Here is a 23,580-nt window from a genome sequence, read left to right on the forward strand (position 1 = left end):
AAGCAACCACTTTGAGTTGATCATGTATATAATTGCTACGTCATTCCATCACTTTTTTACACAATAAAAATTTTATTTCTTTAATCTCATCACAAGCATTTCGTTTTGTAAAGTTCATAACATTGTTGTATGCATATAAGAAGATTTCAAATAGCTCAATAAAATAGTGTTTGGATTTATTGTTGTATAGATAATTAGCAAAATGATTCCATTACTTTTCAAAGCAACTACGAATTTGATCACTTCAAATTTATCAGGAATCTTTTCCTCTTCATGTTTCTATTTCATGTAAAAGGAAGTTTGAAATAATTTAATATAATAATCATAAGCAAACATTTCTTTCTCATAAGAACTAATTATAAAAACTTGTGTCTTTTAAATGTAAAAGTACTTATAGATTACCTATCATAGGATTTTGAAATGTTAAGCATATAGTTAAAAGAGTTTGATTCTTTATAAATACAAATATATACAATTTAACTTTTTGAATCGTGATGCATTCAATATATCATGAGTCTTTTCCTCCACATGTTTGTATTGTTTCCTACATTTTAAAGGTAATCTAAGATAACTCAATATAACAATCACAAACAAAAACTTTTATTGTAAAGAAATTATTGTAAAAACTTGCATTAATGTCACTAAAAATATTACATATACATTTAAATCAGTTTGAATTCATTTTCTCTTTAAAGGCATATGACTTTTTCAAATAAAAATGTATTTAGTCATGTTAATTAATAGTTATGATTGTTGTAGAGGCGAGCTCAATTGCTAAGACCCACGGACCGCTTATTGTTCAAGCATTTCAAGCCGAGCACTAATGGCTACCTCTTAGATAGTCGACACTCTCTCTCTCTCTATGAGTGTAGTGAGCTTACCTCTATGGCCAATCAAGTTGCCTTCTCTCCCAAGCACTCCGATAGCTCCACGATCCAAGTGCAAGCTTCAAGTGAGCTCAATCCTCAAGCTCCACGCTCCAAGATCCATTGCCATGAGCAAGAGACGAGAAGAGAAGAGGAGAAGAGAGGAGAAGATGGAGAGCTTCTCCACCATGATCCCTTACTCTCACACTCTCACACTCCCTCTCTCAAGCACAAGCTCAAGCAACCAAGAAGAAGAAGAAGAAGAAGAAGAAGAAGAAGAGAGCTACTTTTGGCCACACATAAGAATGAGCTCCTCATTCACTTTTCAACTTTATATACAAAACCCTAACCCTAATTCCCTTTGGGTGGTCATCCCCTTTTTGGTTCGAGTGGCTTGGCCCATTTCTCCAACCCTTCTCGTCATCTTCCCTATTGGCACGGCCTCAACCCGTACCTCTAACCATTTACAATTTGCACAGGTGAGAGCCCAATGCTCTTTCACAAAATAAATCATGGTGCGCCTTGTGCTCTTTTACAAAAGTATTAATTTGAGCTTTTCTTATGCGCCTCTCTCCTTGATTTAGGACTTTTTGCATTTCTTATGTTTCTAGATTTTTCTTGGTGCGCCTTCGTCTTCCATTTTACTTTTGCCTTGGCCTTGTCTTCTTGCTTTAGATTTTTCAGATTTTCCACCTTGTTCGTCTGAGGATTAATATTACCCCCCTCCTATACGAGTGCCGGTCCCATGGCACTCTTCGTCAAAGGTAGCAGGCTTTGGCATGCACTGAAGACATGAGTGGAAGGGACTGGTGTGGTTTGCCTTAGAGGAGTTTTGGTGGTGGTATAGATGAAGGTCATTGGTGGCACTTTGTTGGCCTGATTGGTTGGTGATAGGGTTGTTGTAGTTGGTGATAGGGCTATTCTTTGTTGGGAGTCGCAGTCCTGGCTAGGACAAGTGTTGGTGTTCTGGGGATTCTGTGCATGACGATTCTTTGGTGGACTTGCATGATGATAAAGAACAAGAGTTCATAATTGAGTGTTGATGAAGAGCTGACGATACTTTCGTTAGAGTCTACTTGGAATTGAAAACCTCTCATATGGTCTCTCCCTAGGGGTCAGTGCTAGTCTTCATTGTGCACGAGACGTAGTTTGATGAGTTTGGAAGACATGTAACTCTAAGCAAGCCGAGAGTATTGTTTTGCACTTGAGGACCCAAACTGTGGATAGATTGTGGTGCATATATTATGTGAGTGCACGTGCACACTTAAATATTTCGTAGTTAGAAGAATGCAAGTCTGGTTCCTCATAGCAATGTGTCGATGAAGCAAGGATTCAATGGGGTGGAAAAATTTGTTAATGTTGAGGAGAAGTACACTTGAAGGCTTCTTGAGACATCATTTATGATTTTGACAACACGATGTACCATAATTGAGCTCATTGACACCTTAGCTTTTGGTATAATTGGTGGCTACTTGTAGTGTTTGAAGAATACGGTGTACTTTCCATGGTCTTTTGTGCCTTGCTCACAACTATTGATTGTGATGGTACTGAGATGGAGTGTGAAAAAGAATCGTGCAAATGGTTCAAGGTGACATGACTAGGTGAGACAAACTCCCTAGGTATGTCCTACCCTTGATGTGCCCTGAACAATTGTGGGGGGTGTATAAAGGGCTAGTGGACTAGGGACAGAACCAGCCGACCAAGGTCACTAGATGTTTCTAGTTTGAGGACCCCTAGGAGTTGTGCCGTGATCGTGGGTGCTTTTTTTTTCTTTTTTTTTCTTTTTTTTGGACAAAATGAATACAATCAATACAATACATTGTTGTTCAAAGCATGGCTCTTATCCGGATGTAGAATTTGGCCAAGAAAGAAAGAGTAGCCAATGACTATGCTTTGGGCCATGCTCAAATGCACTGTGTGCTTTCTGCAAGGTTGATTTTCTCTTCCAAGGGGACTTCCGTCATGGCTCTTTGCTCTTGGTATTTCTCTCGCTTTCTCCATAATGGTTCTTTGTGGGGTTGGTGGTCTTGTGGTGACTTGGACATTGAATGCTTTCGTACAGAGACATGTGTCATCCTTCATTCACTTGGCAACTCGTGAGAGTACATAATGGTTCTTTGTGGGGTTGGTGGTCTTGTGGTGACTTGGACATTGAACGCTTTCATACAGAGACCTGTGTCATCCTGCATTCACTTGGCAACTCATGAGAGTACATGCAAGTCAAATGCTTCAACCATAATGAATAGGTGCAACTCAAAAATAGCACTTATCTAAATCCCATAGTGTTAACTTTGATGCATATCACATGCGCTTGATTATCATTGCTTGTGTGTGTGCTGGCTTTACTTCTTTTGATATTATTTATACACAGTCACAAAACACATTGTTTATTTATGTATACATTTATGAATCCATGTCACTTCATGATGATAAAAACCACTTGTAGAACTCATGATTGTATTGGAGTGGGGCATACATATCTAGTAATTGTGGCAACCTACTCAGTAACAACAGATATTTTACAAAATCGAGTAGCATGGTGCCTTGTCCGAGTCACTGGCAAATCCTCCCCAGTGAGAGTTGAAAGAGTTTATATAAGCACATGTTGAACAGAGAGAACCAATGAGTGAGGCCATGCTTGAAACAAGAAGGTGAGGAGACAATGCCAAGGATAGACTTTGGACTTACAAATATTGTAGAAGACCACAAAAGAAGCCCAAGCCTTATAGATGAATGTGTCAATGGAGAGCCAACACAATGCCACATTGAATATCCAAAGCGTTGCTACGTGCTCAAGGGTATTACACAGGTAATTGATGGATTTGGATACCAAAGCCCCCTACTAAACCACCCCTGTCAGTTGAAGACCAGATAGTATCAAAAGCGAAGAAGTGCAAGAGGAAATCTAAACAAAAATCCAAGTCTTGAGTCAAAAACATTGGAATGACTGAGCCCCTCACGATTGAAATCAAAAAAGCAAACATGACTATTCCAAAGGTAGATCCTCAACCTAGCGTGCTTAATAAGCGAGTATCACATGTCATCATTGAGTGTGCACAAAGACTACTAGTACGTAAGGAACCTTTGAATTCCCAAGAGAATAATGAGCATTACACGTGCAACATTGCTCATGATAAGGCTGATTACTCAACAAAGCAAATAGTAAAATCGTTTGACATCTATGAGCAAATCTTCCAGCCAATGCCAAGTCCACCTAGGAGTCCCAAATCTCCTACACTCTCTTTCCCTAAATGGACACAAGAAGCACAACAACAGTCATCAAGTGCAGCTGCTCAATCCCAATCTCTATCTCCATGTGAGCTTCCAAATGACTAAGGTGCAGGACATGACACCACCCCTAATTCTCAGCCTAAGGATATGCATGTGCAATCCACCGTGACTAGCCCAATTGATGCTCGATTTGCACAAGTGAATGCGCAAAGGGAAATAAAATATATAACCACTTCTGATCTGCCTAAGGACTTGACATCACATTATACCAACAATAGCCAGTCCAGTAAACTAGCCGTTACTGCTTCCAATCATGAATCACAGCGGTCACAGCCTTTGGCTTGATGATGTCCCTTGTGGAATGTGTCATTAGCAATACACCTACAGAAGAGATATCGCAATGAATATCCTTGACACCTTCAGAACTTCCAAAGCACCTAAAGCTCTTCATCAGAGATAGGCTTGAGGAGAAATCTCTTGAAGATTTGGCCAAGAGATAGCGCATCTGATCAATGAACGAGAGATGAAGTGCATGATGAAGCTTGATCACAAGCTAACAGCCATCACGCATGCGTACATCCATGTGGACATTGGAAGGCCAACACTAGAGCATACAAAGCTCATAGTTGAACCCCTGACTTGGAACGAGCAACAACATGTTTGCTTCTGCTATGTAGTTGTCGCTGAAGAAGTCATAAAGAACATCCCAAAAGCCACAGCTTAAAAATTGCACTTGATACCCTCACTCTATACTACTTAATGTGAGACAAACAAGGAAAAGCTTGAAGCAATCAAACAAAAGGGAAAGGACAATGCAACTTTTTGTAGAAATAGTGCTCCATTGGCAGCCAAAATTTGCCATCGACTAATGACACTCGCTGAGCAAAGGAAAGCCCTTTGGGCATCAATACATGATCCCATGTATGTTGCCCCAACCTCATTATGAGTGTTGCGCAATGGTCCATGAGGTCCAACTTTCTACCACTGTCCAAAAATATCCCTTGTACAAAAAATTGCTTCTAGAAGAAAATCTACACGTGGCTAGCAGGCTAGGAGTAGGGAGCATGGTACTTGATGTTAGCGAATATGTCTTTTGCCTCACTCCAAAACCCTAGAATCCTAGATATCTATGCTTCCCATCAATGAAACCCTGAATTCTTTAGTTGGTTTCTTCCAAGCTTACATGACAGGAATCCTAAGCCATCTCTTGGTTCTACACTAGGGTCACCCGAACCTCTAGAGCAAGAGAAAAACAGCTCCAAACACAACACCTGCTCTGATAAGAAGCAATGGAGGCATGTTCCAATGGGTATGGATAAGAGCCCAGAGCAAAGGCCTTGACTAGGAGCAACTATGAATGCAATCGGATGAGGAGCTAAATGGAGGGGAATTATCTGAAGAGCTAGACACTCCCAAAAAAGAGGCAGTTGTACCCTCACAACCTAGTGAGGCTATTCAGCAGGCCGCAACTATATCCCATGAGGACACACTAGATTAAGAGAATAATGAAGCCCAACCAAGCACATCAACGGTTGACCTAGTTCAGGGTCCTAAGTCTTTAAAGGATACACCTCAATTGCCCAAGAAAAATAGGAGAAAACAACAAAAAAACAACAGTTGCAAGTGGCTATAGACGCCAAGAAGATCGAGACCAAGAGTGATGAAGAGCTTAGGAATAAAGCATCGAGTCTACCCACGAATGAACCCATTGCCATCTCTCCTAGGAGAGGTGAAACCTCAGATACATCTGTGTATTCTGAAAATCAAAGCAACCATTACCATCAACGGTTGCTTGCAACACTCAATTCATTGACAACAAAACTTATATTGACCAATCTAATAGTGGATATAACACTGTCACAACAGGCTAACGAAGGCATCAAATGCCAATGCCAAGTGTGGCTGCCCTGTTTCCAGCACTGTATAACAGTAAAAATCTGAGCAAACAAGGGCTCAATCTAGCTCCAAAAGCCTATCCAAACAATGGCACATCATCCCCAACCATATAGGCATTTACCGAGCACAAAAGGGGCGTCATCGGACCGTCACCATTGATCTCAGGCATGAGAAGCAGGGGACTGCCTTGTATTACAGCATGTAGACCTGTGATTTTTAGCCTATCTGAAAATGTGGAGCTCAAAGCTCAAGGTTAAGTGCTATAGATCAGTACCAAAGGGCATAGAGCAAGGCCAAGGTGGTTATTGAATGCCCAATGAGCTCCAGGAGGAAGTGGGAGCTAGAGGAAGAGGAATGCCACGTGTATAAAGTGTTGCCACAGCAGGGCGCAGCCTGCGTGATCTCTGAGCAGGCCTGGATTGCCACATGTGCTAGAGAAGACAAATAGGGAGGGTAGGTAGGCACTAGTAGTGCTCCAAGAAGCCTTGAGTGGGCTCAAACCACATGGAGCACAAGGGGGAATTGCTGACGGGCTGCCCGAGGAAGCTTCAAATGATGGCTGCCCCTCTTCTTCCACCTGTTTAAAACTGAGAACTGAAGTAAAACCCTTCAAACTCTGATGCAATACCTCAAGGGCAAGGCCCTGAAGAAGCCCAACAATGTCGAGAGGGAGCTCGGGAAGCCGGGGAGTGTCGGAAGCTCGAGAGATCGGCTATGGATGCTGGGATGGAGACCCAATGCGTGAAGGGAGTCGATGCGAAGGTAGAGAAGCACCGAGTTGAGCTCGAGCAAGAGGAAGCCAAGCTCTGATACCAATTGAAAGGTGAGAAGGATCGAAGCTTGCACGCGAGCTATGGTGGGAGAGCAAGAGCAAGAAAGAGAGAGATAAGAAATGGGAACTCCAACAGTCACAATGTGTGACCGGGCCTTCCTTTATTTACTAGTCACTAAAATGAATGTAAAGAATAAAGTGACGTGACGGGCGCCCGCCACCTGTAGTGTACAGTGGCGGGTACTATCAGTGTAGTAATACACGGGGCGGCACGACAGAGGCGCCTTTGCCCCAACACATTTAACTGCGACTTTCAACAAAGCGCTTAGCCAACCAAATCTCTTAGAGATAGAGCAACTAAAGCAACAATTAGAGGATCGAAGTCAATTTGAAAAACGTTGGTTTGAAAACCATGCTACAATGGCTGAGGGCTCTTGGAGCCCAGATTATGACACCCTCAAAGGAGCGACTGGCCCAATGGCGGTCTCAAAGAGACATGACCTATGTGGCACTAACTTCCTTTTGAGTATTGACTATCAATTGGGGTATGGACTTAGCTGGAACTAGCTAAGATAATTCTTTGATTGATAACAAGTCCTTGCGCTCATTACAAAGCTTGCCTAGTACGTCAGAATGTTCCTTATCTTTCCCTCAAGGTTTGATGAGGTCACCCTTACTAAAGGTTGTGATTATCCTCACACCTGGTAGTGTCAAGTGTATCCTCTGTGCTACATAATCGAACTCACACTTCATCACCCTTCTGAAGGGTCTTCCTAGGAGGGTTTCCTTTCCACAATTGGCACTATTTAGAGAAACATGGAATAGGATAGGCAAGCTTTCTATTTCAGTAGTTACAAGGATTTTGCACTTCCCTATAAGTGCTTGTGGGTGTCCCCTGTAAGGACTAAGAGTTTCATTAGTCAGTGTTGGCCTAGTAGGGTCCATGCTTCATAGGTCAAGATATAAAAATCAACTCCTTCATCGATGAGAGCATCGACACAGTGCTCTCTTTTTGCGGTGAGTTTGACCCTAAGATAAGCAAGCAGTACTATGTCTTCATCTTTCAGGTCTTGGCTTATAAGTTTGAGCCTTCTGATACATGCCTTTGGGTCCCCAACTACACAACCAGATGTGGATTCTCTACTGATGTCTTGGGTCATTTGTGCAGTGCCGTTCAAGGTGCATCTATAATCACATGACTGTCATGACTAGTCATCCTCGCAATTGTAGCTTGATATTGTTGCATTCCACTTTGACTAGATACAGTCCAAACGTAACATATACATATTTTTGTGGTGTGGCCTTTTTGCCCTTGTTGGCTAGATTGGCCCATTGAGGTTCTAGGGCCTCTGTTTGTCTTTGTTAGGGTATGGGCTTTTGGTTGTTGTTTTGCAAGTGAGAATCTATACTTGTGTAGAGCCATTACTACATTAGGATCTAATTTGAAGGACTTGTCATGGCATGTGTTTTCTCCCTAGCCTACTCAGGCGAGGTGCAAAGGGGACAATCCCCTCTTCCCCAGCCCGTAGGGCCGTTATGCTAACTACCATGTGGATTTGAAGGACCACCAAGCTTTGAACTACTTGCTCTAGATTTTAGCCCAATGATAGATCTATGATGTGCTTTTGGCTCTACATGGTCTCTAGGTCGATTTCAGGGTCTACATGTTAAAAATTTGAAAAAATAAAAATTTAGCGCAGTAGGTCCGGCCAAATGTCTAATTCGGCCCATCCGAATGGCTGAGTGCCGAATGAGAAAGGGTCGAATGCAACTGGTCCGAATGTCAAATTTGGCCAGTCCAAATGTGGTTGACTGAGGGCCAAATGGCCGAATGGTGGGGCGAATTGACTAGGCCGAGGGTTGAGTCACGTGGGCCGAATGCAAAGTTGGTCCAAAAGGCGAATTCGGCCGACGAGCCGAATGTCAGCTTGTCCAAGTGGGGTTGGGCTGAGTTAGCAGGGCCGAGGGGAAAATTTTCAAGTGTCCGAGTAAGATGGCCTGAATGGTTGATTTAGTTGGGCCGAGTCCTAAGCGTCCAAATGATGGTGGGCCAAATGGCCAAACACAAGAGGGCCGAGGGCCGATTTTGGGGTTCGGCCCAGAATTGTCGTCACTTGGACGGGCCAAACACAGCATGGTTTTGGCATGTGCGACGAATAATCAATCAAATCGTACAATTTAGGTCCCGACATATAGCACACACCTCCAAATCAAAGCTATGGATAGACGAGAAGAGTTGCATATACCTGGAATAGCAAGTAAACACCAAACTACAAATCAAACCCTCTTGCGTTGTTATGACAACATAAACCCTAATGCTTGCTTTCCTCTTTTTTATTCTTCATTTTTTCCTACCCTAATGCATCCAAATCACAAAGCAAACACCTACACTACTCCAACTTACTTTTCCAAATCCAAAAAACCAAAAACTTACTTGCTAAGGACATCAAATACCTGTTTAAACTCCCTTGCATCCTACATATCTACCTCAAGCACCGGTTCGGGGAAACCCTACTTCAATGCTAGATTCGGAGCACGCAAGCACTCAAAGCTTCAATCCGTTGTCCCAACAAAATGGAACCAACATGTAGAGGTGCAACCACAAAGACCCACGGACCACTTATTGTTTAAGCATTCCAAGCCGAGCACTAATGGCTACCTCTCACATAGCCGGCACACTATCTCTCTCTACAAGTGTAGTGAGCTTACCTCCATGCCCGATCAAGTTGTCTCCTCTCCCGAGCACTCCGATCGCTCCACAATCTAAGTGCAAGCTTCAAGCGAGATTGATCCTCAAGCTCCATGATCCAAGCTCCATTGCCATGAGCAAGAGAGAAGAAGAAGAAGAAGAGGAGGAGGAGGAGGAGGAGAGCTACTTTTGGCCACACACAAGAATGAGCTTCTCATTCACTTTTCAACTTTATATACAAAACCCCAACCCTAATTCTCTTCGGGCAATCATTCCCTTTTTAGTCTGGGCAGCTTGGCCCATTCCTCCAACCTTTCTCCTCATATTCCCTATTGGCGGCGCTCTTTTAAAAAATATATCATGGTGCGCCTTGTGCTCTTTTACAAAAGTATTGATTTACGCTTTTTTTTAAACGCCTCTCTCCTTGATTTAGGACTTTTTGCACTTCTTGTGTTTTTAGATTTTTATTGGCGCACCTTTGTCTTTTGTTTCACGTTCGCCTTGGCCTTGTCTTCTTACTTTAGATTTTTTTGGATTTTCCACCTTATTCATCTGAGGGTTAACAATTGTTTAATCTAACTATTATCTGATCCAATTATATTTATCTATAGATAATGTATTTAATGCTAAATAAATAGCTCTCTACAATGTAAATGATTTAATAACTTTAATTATTATGATTAATTTCACTAAATTTTATATTCAAGCCTCAAATGAAATAACATTTATATTGTATTCTATTAAAAGGTAATGGTTAAGAACTTCTTTAAAATTTGATGGAGCATATATGTATGTGTACACACAAAATATGATAATTTATATATGTATGTATGTATGTATGTATGTATGTATGTATGTAAATCCTAATATATTATACTTTTATATTTTTATAAACTTCTCTATTAGTAATAAATTTATTAATCTCAACATCCCGTATATCACCATCATCATGTGTAAACATGGCTGCTTTCAATTATGGAATTGATGCATCAAGAGTAAACATTCTACCATCTCTTTGACCTCTAGCAATTAATTTTCAGTCATTACCATATTTTTCAACAAAGCATCCATCTTTATTAAATCTCACCTACAGATTCTATTTTGCCATCTATCCAATTGACAAAAGGTTATTGGTTATTATAGGTACATGTAGTACATCATGCATGATCTTTTTCTTGCCATCAGGCACATCAACAATGGAACAATTTCTGTGTGCTGAATGTCATGTTGGGTGTCATCCCCAATACACACATACTCATGTGAACCTACAACCATCTCATCAAACCATTCTCCATGGGGGTGTCATATGATTTAAAGCCCCTGAATCAATGTATCATCTCTCATCTCTATTCCGCCTAGATGCATTCTTAGACACATGTTGTATGGCAAGCAATCTGTCAACCTGCTCATCATGAGCACTGCTAGAAGATGCATAGTGCCCATGCTGTTTGCCCTTTGCCTTCATATCTCCTGTTTTTTGTAACAATCCTTTGCAATGTGTCCATATCTGTCGCAGTAATGACAGCCCTTATCTCTCTTTGACTGATCATTTGACTACCATGAACCAGATCCACCACATCTACCATGGGGTGATCTCCCCCTGCCTCTAAAGCCACCAGATCCACGTTGACCATGTGTATTTGTGCCATGCCAGGCATTCTGCTGATGCTGTCCATAAGTATTTCAAGTGTCTCCTCGACCTCGAAAGGAGCCACGGCCTCTACCGCCTCTATCACGCTAGCTAGAGTAAAGAACAATGTCTCTGCTCTTTGAGATGTACTAGAACCTGTATTTAGCACAAGCTTAACTTCATCATGCAACAGCAAATCAATCAGCTCATCCCAATCAGGGGATTCAACTCTCACAGAAATAGACACATCAAATGCTTTATACTCTTTGCCAAGTCCATTCAATATCACTACAATCATATCATCCTCAGACATCGAAGATCCAATGGTGGCAAGCTGATCCGCTATGTTCTTGATCTCTGTAGTGTAGGCCTGAATGCTTATGCCATTCCTAGACATGTTATTGAACTATTGCTTTAGCTGAATCTTTCTTGCATGTGTTACATTTCCATAATTCTTCATGAGTATGTCCCATGCATCCTTTGGAGAACTACATCCAATAATCTATATAACCATAGCATCTGATATACATAAGGAAAACCAATGTAACACCTTGCATGCTCTCCCAATCCATAACTTATGAGCCCTTTTTTGATCATTTGTTAGATTATTTTTATGCATTTCACGTTCAATCTCATCACCTATACATAAGTCCCAATAACCTCTATCAACCAAAAATTTGTCCATACGGAACTTCCATAAAGCAACATTTTTGTGGTCTAGCTTGTCTCCCACAATTTGAGTGATATTGTCAGTGCCTTGAGCATTTGCCATAGTTGCAGCTTAAGTACTGATGTATACAACCTGTAAGTATGTGACTCCTTTTCCTACAGTTCAAGACCAGTTTCTTGCTATTCAAGACAATTTCCTGTAATTCAGGATAGTTTTCATGACAACTTGCTTGCTGTAAAATGTATTCCAACAATGAAAAAACACAGTCAACTGAGCATAAACCAAGCTCAAATTAGTTCAAAACATTCTATGGTAGTGGCCAAACATCCCAGCAACAAACTATGTCCATACAAGTATCAATGTTTGTAATGTATGCAAGTAGCAATACCAAATACAGCCAGCCCACTACTATAACCATCAGTATTTTCTATGTTAAAATAACATTATTCAGACCTCAAAACAGCCCCGAAACATCTCATTCAGTTGCCACTCTATGCAAGAGTTGATACATGTCCAACCGGTCAGAATATATTGCATGTATGTCAAGTGAAGATGATAGGTATCCTTCCTATAGACAATAACCAGTCAATACCCTGGTATAACCAGCAACAAATTAGTCCAAACTTTGGACTTTCAGCACTCACAATATCCCAAAAAGCATCTATCACTCAAGTGGTATGATCCAAGCATTTGTCATTAGCAAATAAGCATCACAGATACTTCAACCTTGTAGATATATTGTTTCCAAATTCAGGATAGCAACTAGCTCACTATTTCCACCCTGCATATAAGCTCCAAAATTGAGCATTTAATACTCCAATATCATGGTCAAATGCATGATAATAAGGGCATATACATTTTTAGGATGAAAGCCACCAGTGCCCTGGAATCACTTGCTATTTATTGCAGTAAACAGCCAGTCTACATAGGTCTGTGTTGAATATCTCAAAATCTATGAGGAATTTGAAAAAACTTTCTTCTGTAAAGTTTTAGACCACGTCGAAACGGTCTAGAACCCAAGCCGTTTCTCCAAAAACCATTTCTGTAGCAAGATATAGCTTCTGCAAAAAACGGCCTGCACGCACAGTCTCCTTTGATGACATTTTCTTCAGATTTGATATCTTGATGTCAAATGGCCACTACCAAGCCTTCAGGCTTTAGGCATTCAAGCTCTGATACCATGTTGGAAGAGAGGGAGAGAGACAGAGTGGAGCGGAAGATGAGCCTTAGCTCATTGTTGTTCTTCTTCCATTATTCTTCCATCGTACTAACTAAAAGAGACTTACACACATAAGTTTGACTAACCAAGACTATCTGTGATTAAGTCACTGACTACACCAACTTATTGAATGACACACACGTGTACAGTTGTATCCAGCTAATGTCAGTTACACACATAAAGATAGATTGACTAAAGAGTAATGAGAGCTTGATATTCTAACACAACTAACCTTGTATTATACCTTTCAAGCAAGCCATCTGACTTTCACTTCATATATGTGGAGTTTTAACACGAGGTATCCCAAACTCATCGTCCAATGACTCGTCTTTACAATACCTACAAAAGATTTTATTCTAATTTTTTTATCATCCTTAACCTCCTTTGTTGAAATAACATTTTTAGGTTCTACTTACTAGTCAAAAAAGTAGTTTTTCCTTTACTTTTTAACTAGATATAAAAGCTGGATCCACAATGTGCATATTGGACATGTATTGCCAAGATTTTTCTTCTTGCACTTTTACCAATTGGCCTTTTTCGTTTTGAAATTTCAGCCCTCTTTTGTGTGTTCCTCAACCTACACTCCATGGGCTAACACTTCCACTATATTTATCCTATGGCCCATATACATCCTCAACAAGTTGATTTCCATGAGTGTTATTTGCTACAATTTTCTTCACATAGATGTCCTCATCATTACTATCACAAACATCCATGTTAGCTCATTGAATCTCACATCCTTGCTTATGTAAACCTCTCTAGTGACAATAACATAACACTTATATTCTTTCTTTTCATTAGGATAACTAACAAAGATGTGTTTAACTGCCTTTGGTACCATCTTCCTTCTCAAATTATTAAGGACATGCAAATAACAAACCAAACATCTTGAAGTAAGCAATTATAGGTCTCCTCCCATACATTTTTTCATAGGGTGACATATAATGCATAGGTGTTGTAGGTGTCCTATTCACAATGTGAACTACAGTATGCATTCTTTCAATGCAATATCACAATGGTATATTCATTTGATTCATCATGGCTCTAGCAACTTCTACAATAATTTGATTCTTTCTTTCTACTACATCATTCTATTGCAATATATATTGACATGTAACTTACCTTTTGATCCTATGATCTCTTGAGTAATCAGAAAAATCATTAGGCATATACTCATCCCCATTATCTAATCTTAGACACTTTATGTATGACCCAAATTGCTTTTCTGCCATTACTTTAAAATCCAATAACTTCTCAAATGCTTCATTTTTGTACTATAAGAAATAAACCCCAAGTCATTTGGTCTAAATCATTAATGAAAGTGATGTAAATTTTGCATTTTCCACTCAATGATATGTTTTGATATTGATCACATATATTAGTATGAACTAGGATACTCAATGACTTTCCCCCTTTGGAAATGGATTCTAGATTGTTTTTCAAACTAACATACCTCACATACATGATTATAATTCACATATCCAAAATGTAAAAGACCATACATATGTTTAGATTGCATTTGCTTCGACCATTGCAAATTTATATGTCCACTTTGTCTATGCCACAATTTCACATCTCCATCTTGTCAATGTCTTATCTCTACATATATAGAATTCTCTACAATAAGAGTACCAACATCCAATGAAAATAACCTTCCTTTCTTTTTTCCTCTTGCAATTAGATTACTAAGTTACCATTTCTAAACTCCCCATTGAAATAATCAAACTTGTCAAACTTGAATTACAAGCCTTGGTCAGCCATTTGTCCAATGGAAGCAAGCTTTTTAGTTATTGTAGCACATATAATACATTGCTAAGTAGTCTAATGACCAATGTAACACTTCCAATATGGGCAATTTTATGTTAAATTTATAATTCCAAGTGGCTACATACTCCTCACTATGCATCTCTTGATTCATGTCAAACCGGTCCTCATGATGTGTCATGTGATTAATGGCACATGAATCTAAGAACTAATCATCATCGTTAGGTGGATGAGTCATGTTGCCTAGTACATGCTTCATAACAAACAAGTGTCCTCTAACTGATCCTCCTCTAGAGACATAACTTGCACCTCCATAACCACCTACATAGTTTCCATACTAAGTCTTGCCTCTTCCTTTAGCCATAGCATTTGACTTTTGATAGTAGTCCTTCTCATAGTGACCAAATTATCCGCAATAGTAACATGCACCATCTCTATGCAGACTAGATCATCCTTTCCCTCTAGTTAAAGATCTCTCCCTATCTCTAAGCATAAAATATCTACATCCATAAGAGCTACATCAATGAGTAAAATCATCTCCTCAACTGTAAGAATATTCTTTACCTCTCGAAGAACTACCACATCTTCTCTACGATAAAACACATTGTCACCACTAGTTTTTTTGGTCCTATTAGATGTATTAAGGCTAATATTTATCTCTTCCATAAGAAAGAGAGCAATTGACTCCTCAAAGTCAGGATGGAGCCATCTCTTATTGAAATGAAGGTATCCAAGGACTTGTATGTAGGCCCAAGTCTATTTAGGTTGATGACAACCAAGTCATCATCCTAATTGGTGCATTAATCAAAGCTAGGCCTTTTACAATTTGCTTGATCTCCATAACATAATCATAGATACTTCGATTCCCATGTCATGTATCATACAACCTTTGCTTCAATGATATCTCTCTTTAATTGTTTTTCTTTTCTCTTTCTTTTAAATTTTATTTCCTCTCTCTATAATTCTCTCTCTGTTTTCCCCCTTTCTCCCTCCCTCCCTCTCATCTTCTTTCTTTTTTGCTTTATATATATATATATATATATCCTTATTTTTCTTTTCCTCTCTCATTCTCTTTCAAGTTCTCTCTATTTTTCTCATTTCTCTCTTTTCCTTTCTCTCTCTTTCAAATTATATATTTCCTCTCTGTCTCTCTGTCTAAGTAAAAAACTATATAAAAAAAGTTTAATTAAAAAAAGACTATTCTCTTTTCTCTTTCGTCCCTCTCTCTATCTTTTTCTCTTTCTTCTTCTTTCTTTATATATGAAACTTCATACTTCTTTATTTAGTGAAAAGCAAGACCTAGTTTCGTAACGATGAGAAACCTTTCAATAAAGAAATTAAGAGGTATGACATATATAGTTGAAGATTTGTCTAGTAATATTCTTCAAATTTCAAGGTTTTCGTAGCTCTTAATTTTCAAAATGTAACGTTGGGATTACAGTAAACGTTCTTTTTCGAGCAATGCATGCAGATCTAGGACGCCCCCACCTCCACACACACAACCACCGATGAGAGAGAGAGAGAGAGAGAGAGAGAGAGAGAGAGAGAGAGATGAGGCCGAGGAAGAGGAGAAGGCTGATGCAGAAAAATGGCGTTCTTTCGAAGCTCTACTCGCGTTCCGGGACATCTCTCCATGACCTCACCCTCGAATTGTACGCCTCTACGTCGGCGCCCGTAGAAGGTCAGCTGGTTGCGGCGCGCCCGCTTGTACTGGTTCGAGAGGGGGACTCCGCCGAGTACGTGTCCTTGATCCATCGGGCCTACGCTGCTCTCCCTCCTTCGGCTCCTCCCGTTGAAGGAAGTATCACCTTGGAGCAGCGTTGGACCCTCCAGCAGGCAATATTTACAAACTTCCTTGTTCAGTAGGCTAAAGAATACCTAACGATAAAAACATCCAATGATAAAGATGTGTTTCTGAGTTGTTGTTGTCGTCGTTTTCTTTTTATTTGGGTGGGTGGGCTTGTTTGTTTGTGTTGTAGGAGGTTTGAATGTATGACTATAAGAGGAGACGTCAAAAGAAATAGAACGAGTCTAACATTTTAAATATTTTGCTTTTAGAATCTTTTACACGATTTAAACAAGTGCAATTTTGAGGGTCTCTCAAGGAAGTGTAACACTTGTGAGTTAGTAATATGATAGATTGTGAGCTAGTAATGTGACACTTTTTAGCAAATCAATGAGCAATCTCAAGGTAGAGGCACACTTGTGAGTTAGTAATATGATAGAATGTGAGCTAGTAATGTGACACTTTTAGCAAATCAATGAGCAATGAGTGAGACCTAAGTAAGATTCTCATTTTACACACACACACACACATGTATGTATGTATGTATGTATGTATGTGTTTCACAATTGACCCCCTTACCCTATGAAATAGGAGTCTTCTAAATTGGTCTTAGGCAAAGTTACCTTTAAGATTCTACATTAGGCCCCATTACTGCATGAAATATGAGCTTTTTGAATGGGTCTTAGCTGAAATTACCGTTATGATCCCATGTTGTGGACCCAAGTCAAAGGTATTAGTCAAAAGGTATGTGACAAGAGGAGTGTGAGGCTTGGATCATAAAACTTTATGGTAGCAATGTAATTTAACTATTGTATGTGGCATGTGAATTGATTTTTGTTAATTTTTATTGCAAAATGCAAGTTAATGTTATAAGAAAATGCAAGTTAATGTTATAAGAAAATGCAAGGCAGTTGCACAAGGCTGCTCTGGATTTTGTGTTTTAATTTAGATGACAAAGATTCTTTGTTTTTGGGAGACTTTGACCATTTGGACAAACTAGCAACTACCTTGGATTGTTGCTTATCAACATTTGATGGCTCTATCATGTCCTTTCTTGGAATTTCTCTTTTAGTTTGTACAATATCACATGGATGTGGCTTCTTTGTTTCCTCCTCTTGGGTTGGTAACTTCTTAAACGCCACATGTTCCTCTTGTGGATTAGCAGTTGCCTCAAGTAGTTGCTCTTTCAGAATTATGGACTCAGGTGTCATAAGAACTAGCTTTTTAGTTGCTGACTTGTTTACTTTTGTCTCCTCAAGTATCTTGCTCCTTGATCTAGATTTGTGTTCAAGTCTCTTTCTCTTTCTCTTTGATTTCGATGGGATGTAAATTATGCAACTATTGTGACAATGTATCTTAGATTATCTACAATAGGTGAAGATTCCTAGTCCCATTGTAATAGGTCCTAGGGTCATTATCTTGGAGTTAGGACCAAAGTGAAGGTGATAGTATACTAAAACTTGGTGACAATTGCACAAGTGTGAATTTTGTGATCTGTAACAATTAAAGATTCCTAGTTTCATTGTAACAGGTCCTAGGGTCATTGTCTTGGAGTTGGGAGCAAAGTAAAGGTAATAGTAGCCTAAAGCTTGGTGACAATTACGCAAGCTGGAGTAAGTAACTGATTATAATATCATAGTAGCTGTAGGATATAGTTGTCACCATCATAGTTGTTGTAGGATATAATTATCATCATCATAGTAGGATATCTTGTAGCTAGCTAGGTTTCATCAACATTCTAAACCCCAAGTTTTCCAAAGTTATAATAGAAACATTTCTATTAATAAATCCCCTCGAGACAAAGTATCCCAAGGTAAAATACAAAGTATAAAGTAGCCATGTTGAAGGCTTCCATATACCAAGAAATATATACATGAAAAGAAAGTCTATTACAAGGCTTAAATGAATAGTGAGTTGGGGAATCTATAGGATCAGCTAATGGAAATAAGTTCTAGAATCCTAAGTCTCTAAAAAAAGCATCTCTCCTTCTCCTCATAGTCTCCGAACCACGTTGTATCCTTCCATCTTTTGTGGAGAGTACAGACAATCTCTATCCATATCTTGGAGAGAGTCTCTACAGTAGATATATCCAATAATGCTAGCTATGAGCTCCCATATGTGAGAGTGCCATGGGTCCACAATGTTTGTGAGAAATCTGGCATGGGAATGTTGAGATGGCAAGCTCAACACGTGTGGACATTGATGATGGATTGCTTGGTTAGATAGGTTTGTACGTCTATACTTAGCACGTCGGTGGTTATCATGATCCTCACATGGCCACTGACTTATCACTTAGGGGAAGCTCTAGAGAAAGAGGTGGATGGCAAAACAAAGGTTCTGACATTTCTGGTATTGTTTGTTATTATTATGGCAAAACAAGTCATATTGTAGTCCACTGTGATGCTAAGAAGGACGATATTGGCAGTTGTAAATTGTAGCAAGGAAACTATGCATCGTCTTTACGACAGAGTGAAGAAAAAAACGAGTGTCTGTTTGTTATGCAACATATAATGAATGCTGTTATAGAAAAGGAGACATAATGATGTATGATATATTGATTCAGGTGCATTTAATCATATGACCAGCCATGCTAAATGGTTTGGAGAGATGTAAGATTTACAAAATCAAGGTTGTGTATAGATGGTGATGATTCATGTCACCCAATTTTACACATTGTAAAGGTTTCCTTGTCCTTGCATGATGGTCAAATAAAGAATTTGTCTAATGTATTACATGTGCCATCCATCACAAAGAATTTAGTGTCTGTTGGTTAGATGGTAGAGCAAGGGTTGCATTTAATTTAATGCAAAAGGCTACTTTGTGGAATATTTTAATAATAAGTGCAGGTTGGTTGTAAAAGGAAGTAGGTTGGCTGTATGTTTATCTTAGATGTTGAAATTTCTATTAGAATGCTGTTATGTATGCTAGAGACGAAGGAGTGGTTGTTGTAAAGAAATACCCTAACACAAAAACACAAATAACAATCGTACGACAAAGCACAGACTGATAAAAGAACACAGGTAGGGTTAGGGTAACTCAAAGACAATGAACACAGAAAATAAATGAAGTGATATAATTGCTGAATATACAATGCTCATGTGGCAAACACACTATGGAGTGAATGAATACTGAATCTCGAACTTCTGTATCTCAAGGATTAGGGCAGGGATAATGAGCTAGAGAGTGTGTCGTACTCTAAACGGATTCCGAATCGCAGCAAGGCAAGCTCCGGATGTCGAACACGAGCAAACGTAGCAGTGAGAAGTTGGATCTGATGTAGACGGCAGTGAGGAGAGAAAATGTTCAATAAACACAGGTTGAGGAGAGAGAAAACAGCCAAACGCAGGCATCAAATGGCGGGCGACAGTTGAGGAGAAAAACTGTCAAACGCAGCTGAGGATAGCTAGGGGACAGCCTACAGGAGATGGCGGTAGTTGGAGGAGAGAGAACTGTCTGTACAACAGCTGCAGCAGCAAATGTAGGTGCTGTGATGATGTGATAGGCTGTACGACAGCAGGTCGGTGCAGAAACATCAATTGCCTAGTTGGAATCAGCTCCAAACTGCGTAAAGAAGGCTGGAAAAGAGTCGCCAACTGATGTAGACAGTAATGAACAGCTTTGGCTAAGATGTCCTCCGCGAAGGGGGTGTGGGCAGCAAGCTGAAACACTTGAAATTTGCAAAAACGAGATTGAGAACTAAATGGAGGGCAGCATACTTATTTATAGAAATTTTGGGCCCTCCCAAGTGGGTTTGTGCTTATGGGACACAAACACTCTCTAGGATCGTGTTTCTTTTAAATAAACAAGGTTTCTTCACTAATTAACCAAGTTTTGGGGCTAAAGCTAATGCATTTTTAGCTCAACACCCCCTCTCAGGTCCAACAATGGTGCCACGAGAAGGACGGCCAGCCAAGCCCATTTTCTTTATCTTTTACCCCGAGGCGTTCCACCCTAAAGTAGCCAGAGCATCGGACAAAGGGTGCGCGTGGTTGCCCAGTGGCCTACTAAGACTACAGAGGTGATGGTTATCTTACCAAGGGAGCCCAAGTGATCACCCCAGAGAGGATAGGGTATCGGACAAAGGGTGCACGTCGGCTTTGCCCAATGGCCTACCAAGCCCTACAAAGGCAGATGGAATCAGCTATGGACTTCTCTTTGTGTTATTTTTATTTTTATTTTTGTTTTTGGATTTGATAGATGTAGCATTAAGTGTGGGGTTCAAATTAGTTTTCGTCCTATTGAGTATCCGTGCCCCAAACGAGAGAATGATAAAGGATGGTCAGATCCAAGACTTTCATAAAATAAGAATACTATCCCTACCATTACCGGGTATCGTTGAAGAAGAATAAGGCGAAGGTGTGGATATAGCAAATATGTGAAGCAAGGCAAGCAAAACAAGCAAGCAAGCGTAGGAAAAACTGACTCGGAGATTGCCATGGACAATGCCATGAATATGGTGGATCTAGAGTCGACCACTCCAAAAGACCGAACAAGATAAATACGTACATATGCATGTTTACATGAACAGAATGCCAATGCATGGGGTAATGCAAAGGGTGATGCAAGATCTCATGCTCATGCAAGATGCAATGCAATGGTGCCACTTGGACAGTGCCCTCGCAAGGAAATTGTTCACTTGTCCAAGTGGCCTTTTATGTTGGGTATTTGACTCACGCCTCACTTACGCCTACGCTCATATGGGAGTGTCGGTGATTAGTAGGACACTGGGGCACTTTTTACTCTCGGTAGGAGAGGTTTTTCCCCCCAGACTTAGTCTTATTGTAGTATGTGCTTAAGTGCTTATGTTACACACTTATGGGCACTTAGTGTATGTCGGGTGTGAACACCCCCTACAACCCTAAGGTTTAAGGGTTGTACTTTGTACTTTCTGATTACACTCTTTCAGTCTATTTCTCTTGGGTGTCGTGCTTCACTCTGTCTCTCATTCTCACACTGTCTACTGAATCTCAGCTGCACCTCGATCCTTCCATCTCACATTTGGTATTAGAGCGGTCTGCTGTCTGCAGTCTGCAGCCCCCGCCAGTCCTACCCTAGCCGCCAGTTCAGCCCAGGTCACCAGCTCCAGTCATCAAGTCTGCAGCGCTGTCAGCTCCACCCGCCAGCGCGCAGCTCCAGTCGCCAGCGCGCCACCTGTACCTGCGCGCGCCCTGCCGAGCGCGCCACTTGTACCTACGCATGCCTTGCCTAGCGTGCCACCTGTCAGCTGGAGGCGCCGCCAGTTCTGCAGAGCGCGGCATCTGCCCAGCTCGCGCCAATCCTGCCCAGGGCGCCACTGGCCTGCACGAGACTTCTGTCTGAAGGTGCTGCTTCCTGAACCGGCAGCTGTCCGCCACCAGGTCCGCCAGTTTGTTCCTGTGCGCAGACATTGCCTCGGGATTTGTGCCCGTCGTCAGTCAGCTGCAATCATTCTGCAGAGGTAAAATTTTACATTTTTTAATTCAAACACAGGAGTTCGTACAGAAGCAGGGTCAGTTTTCTGCATTGGGACACGTGCCTGTGTTTGTGACAGCGACACATTGAATGCACATTCTGGGGTATTTGTGACAGAAATTTTGGCAAAAATTTTGGGGATTTTGATATAACAGTGTTGTTGAGCACTGTTTGCACCTTGGGAAGCGTGCATTAAAAGACAATTTTTTGACAGAGTATGCCATTGCACATTAATTGCAGAAGTGTGTTTGCTGCAATTTCTGAAAATTTGCAGATTTCCAATCAATACTGCTTTGACATTGCTCATTTGTCTTTGGAAATTTGTCATCATGGCAAATCAGGGAGGTGATGTCTTTACGTATGTATCCAAGGAAGACAGATTGGACGGAAACAATTATTTGCTATGGTCATTCATGATGAAGAATGTATTAGTGGCCAAGAATTTATGGGATTATGTCAGTGGAGAGGAAACTCGACCGGGAGTTGTAGCTCCCGTTACTCCTCCTCCCCATGGCGCACGTGGACAACGGGGACCTCAGCCCGCTCCACCTCAGCCACTTCCTCCAAGAACTGCAGCTCAAAAAGCTTGGGATACACGTGATGCACAGGCCTTGTCGCTGATTGCTCTGGCAGTTCAGCGGTCCATCATCCCTCACATTCGTTCGGCATCTTCTTCATGAGATGCATGGTTGACTTTGGAGCATATGTTTGCAGGAACGAATGAGACTAGAATCTCTTTCTTGAAGAAAGAGTTGGAAACTTTGAAGATGCATGAGGGTGATTCTATGCAGGATCACTTAAATAAGATTCAGGACTTGAGGGAGCAGCTCATGAATATAGATGAGTATTTTTCGGATGCACAGTTGATATCCACCACCTTGAATTCCTTACCTCCTTCGTACTTGTCCTTTCATATTGCATTGAACCTCACCATGAGGATTGCTGAGCTCCCACTCACTTTTATTCAGCTAGTTAGTTTGCTTCTAGAGGAGGAGCAAACAAGGAAAAATAGTGGTGTGGATGCTATAGTCTCTGAGCAGGCTTTTGTGGCAAGATAGAAATGCAAAAACAGCAAGGTGAAAAATGCTCCACAGAGTTCTGGCACTTCGGGCACATCGCAGAATCAGACACAAGGGGGGACGCAAGCTAAAAAAGGAAAATGTCACTATTGTAAGAAGCCCGGCCACTATATCATTGAGTGCAGGAAGCGTATTGCCAAAGAGAAGGAGGAGTCAGGAATGTCTGTTTCTACTACTCCTTCCATTGCTAGTGAGTCCGCGTCCTTTGTTGTGGACAAGGACTATTGTTTTTACACTTGCAGTTATGACATCTCTTGGGCCGATAGAGCACTTAGCTCTACAGAGGATGCTGACACTTGGTTCTTTGACAGTGCTGCTTCTAGACATATTACATCTCGCAGAGATTTGTTTGCTTCAGTTAATGCACCTCCCGTTGGGAAATCGGTACAGTATGCCAATAATGCATCATACCCTGTTCGTGGTGTTGGGGAGATTCAGCTCACAGCCATTGATGGCTCTATTCTCCGCCTGCAGGATGCTTTGTTTGTGTCTGGAATCAAGAAGAATTTGCTTTCTATTTCTTCTTT

The 23,580-nt window shown here is 40.7% G+C and overlaps 1 protein-coding gene across 1 annotated transcript in view; it reads left to right on the forward strand.

Annotated features, from left to right (window-relative positions):
* The first annotated feature begins 16,179 nt into the window (after positions 1-16,179).
* Positions 16,180-23,580, forward strand: part of TERT (telomerase reverse transcriptase) — a 129,758-nt gene continuing 122,357 nt past the window's right edge. Inside the window, exon 1 of the mRNA XM_087696518.1 lies at positions 16,180-16,573. Within this exon, the coding sequence (XP_087552644.1) occupies positions 16,289-16,573 (285 nt within the window). The 5' untranslated portion in view covers positions 16,180-16,288. The remainder of the gene's footprint in view (positions 16,574-23,580) is intronic.

Source organism: Lygodium microphyllum, chromosome 16, assembly GCF_053477565.2.
Source record: "Lygodium microphyllum isolate KBCC chromosome 16, Lygodium_microphyllum_v1.1.10, whole genome shotgun sequence".
Taxonomy (NCBI): Eukaryota; Viridiplantae; Streptophyta; class Polypodiopsida; order Schizaeales; family Lygodiaceae; genus Lygodium; species Lygodium microphyllum.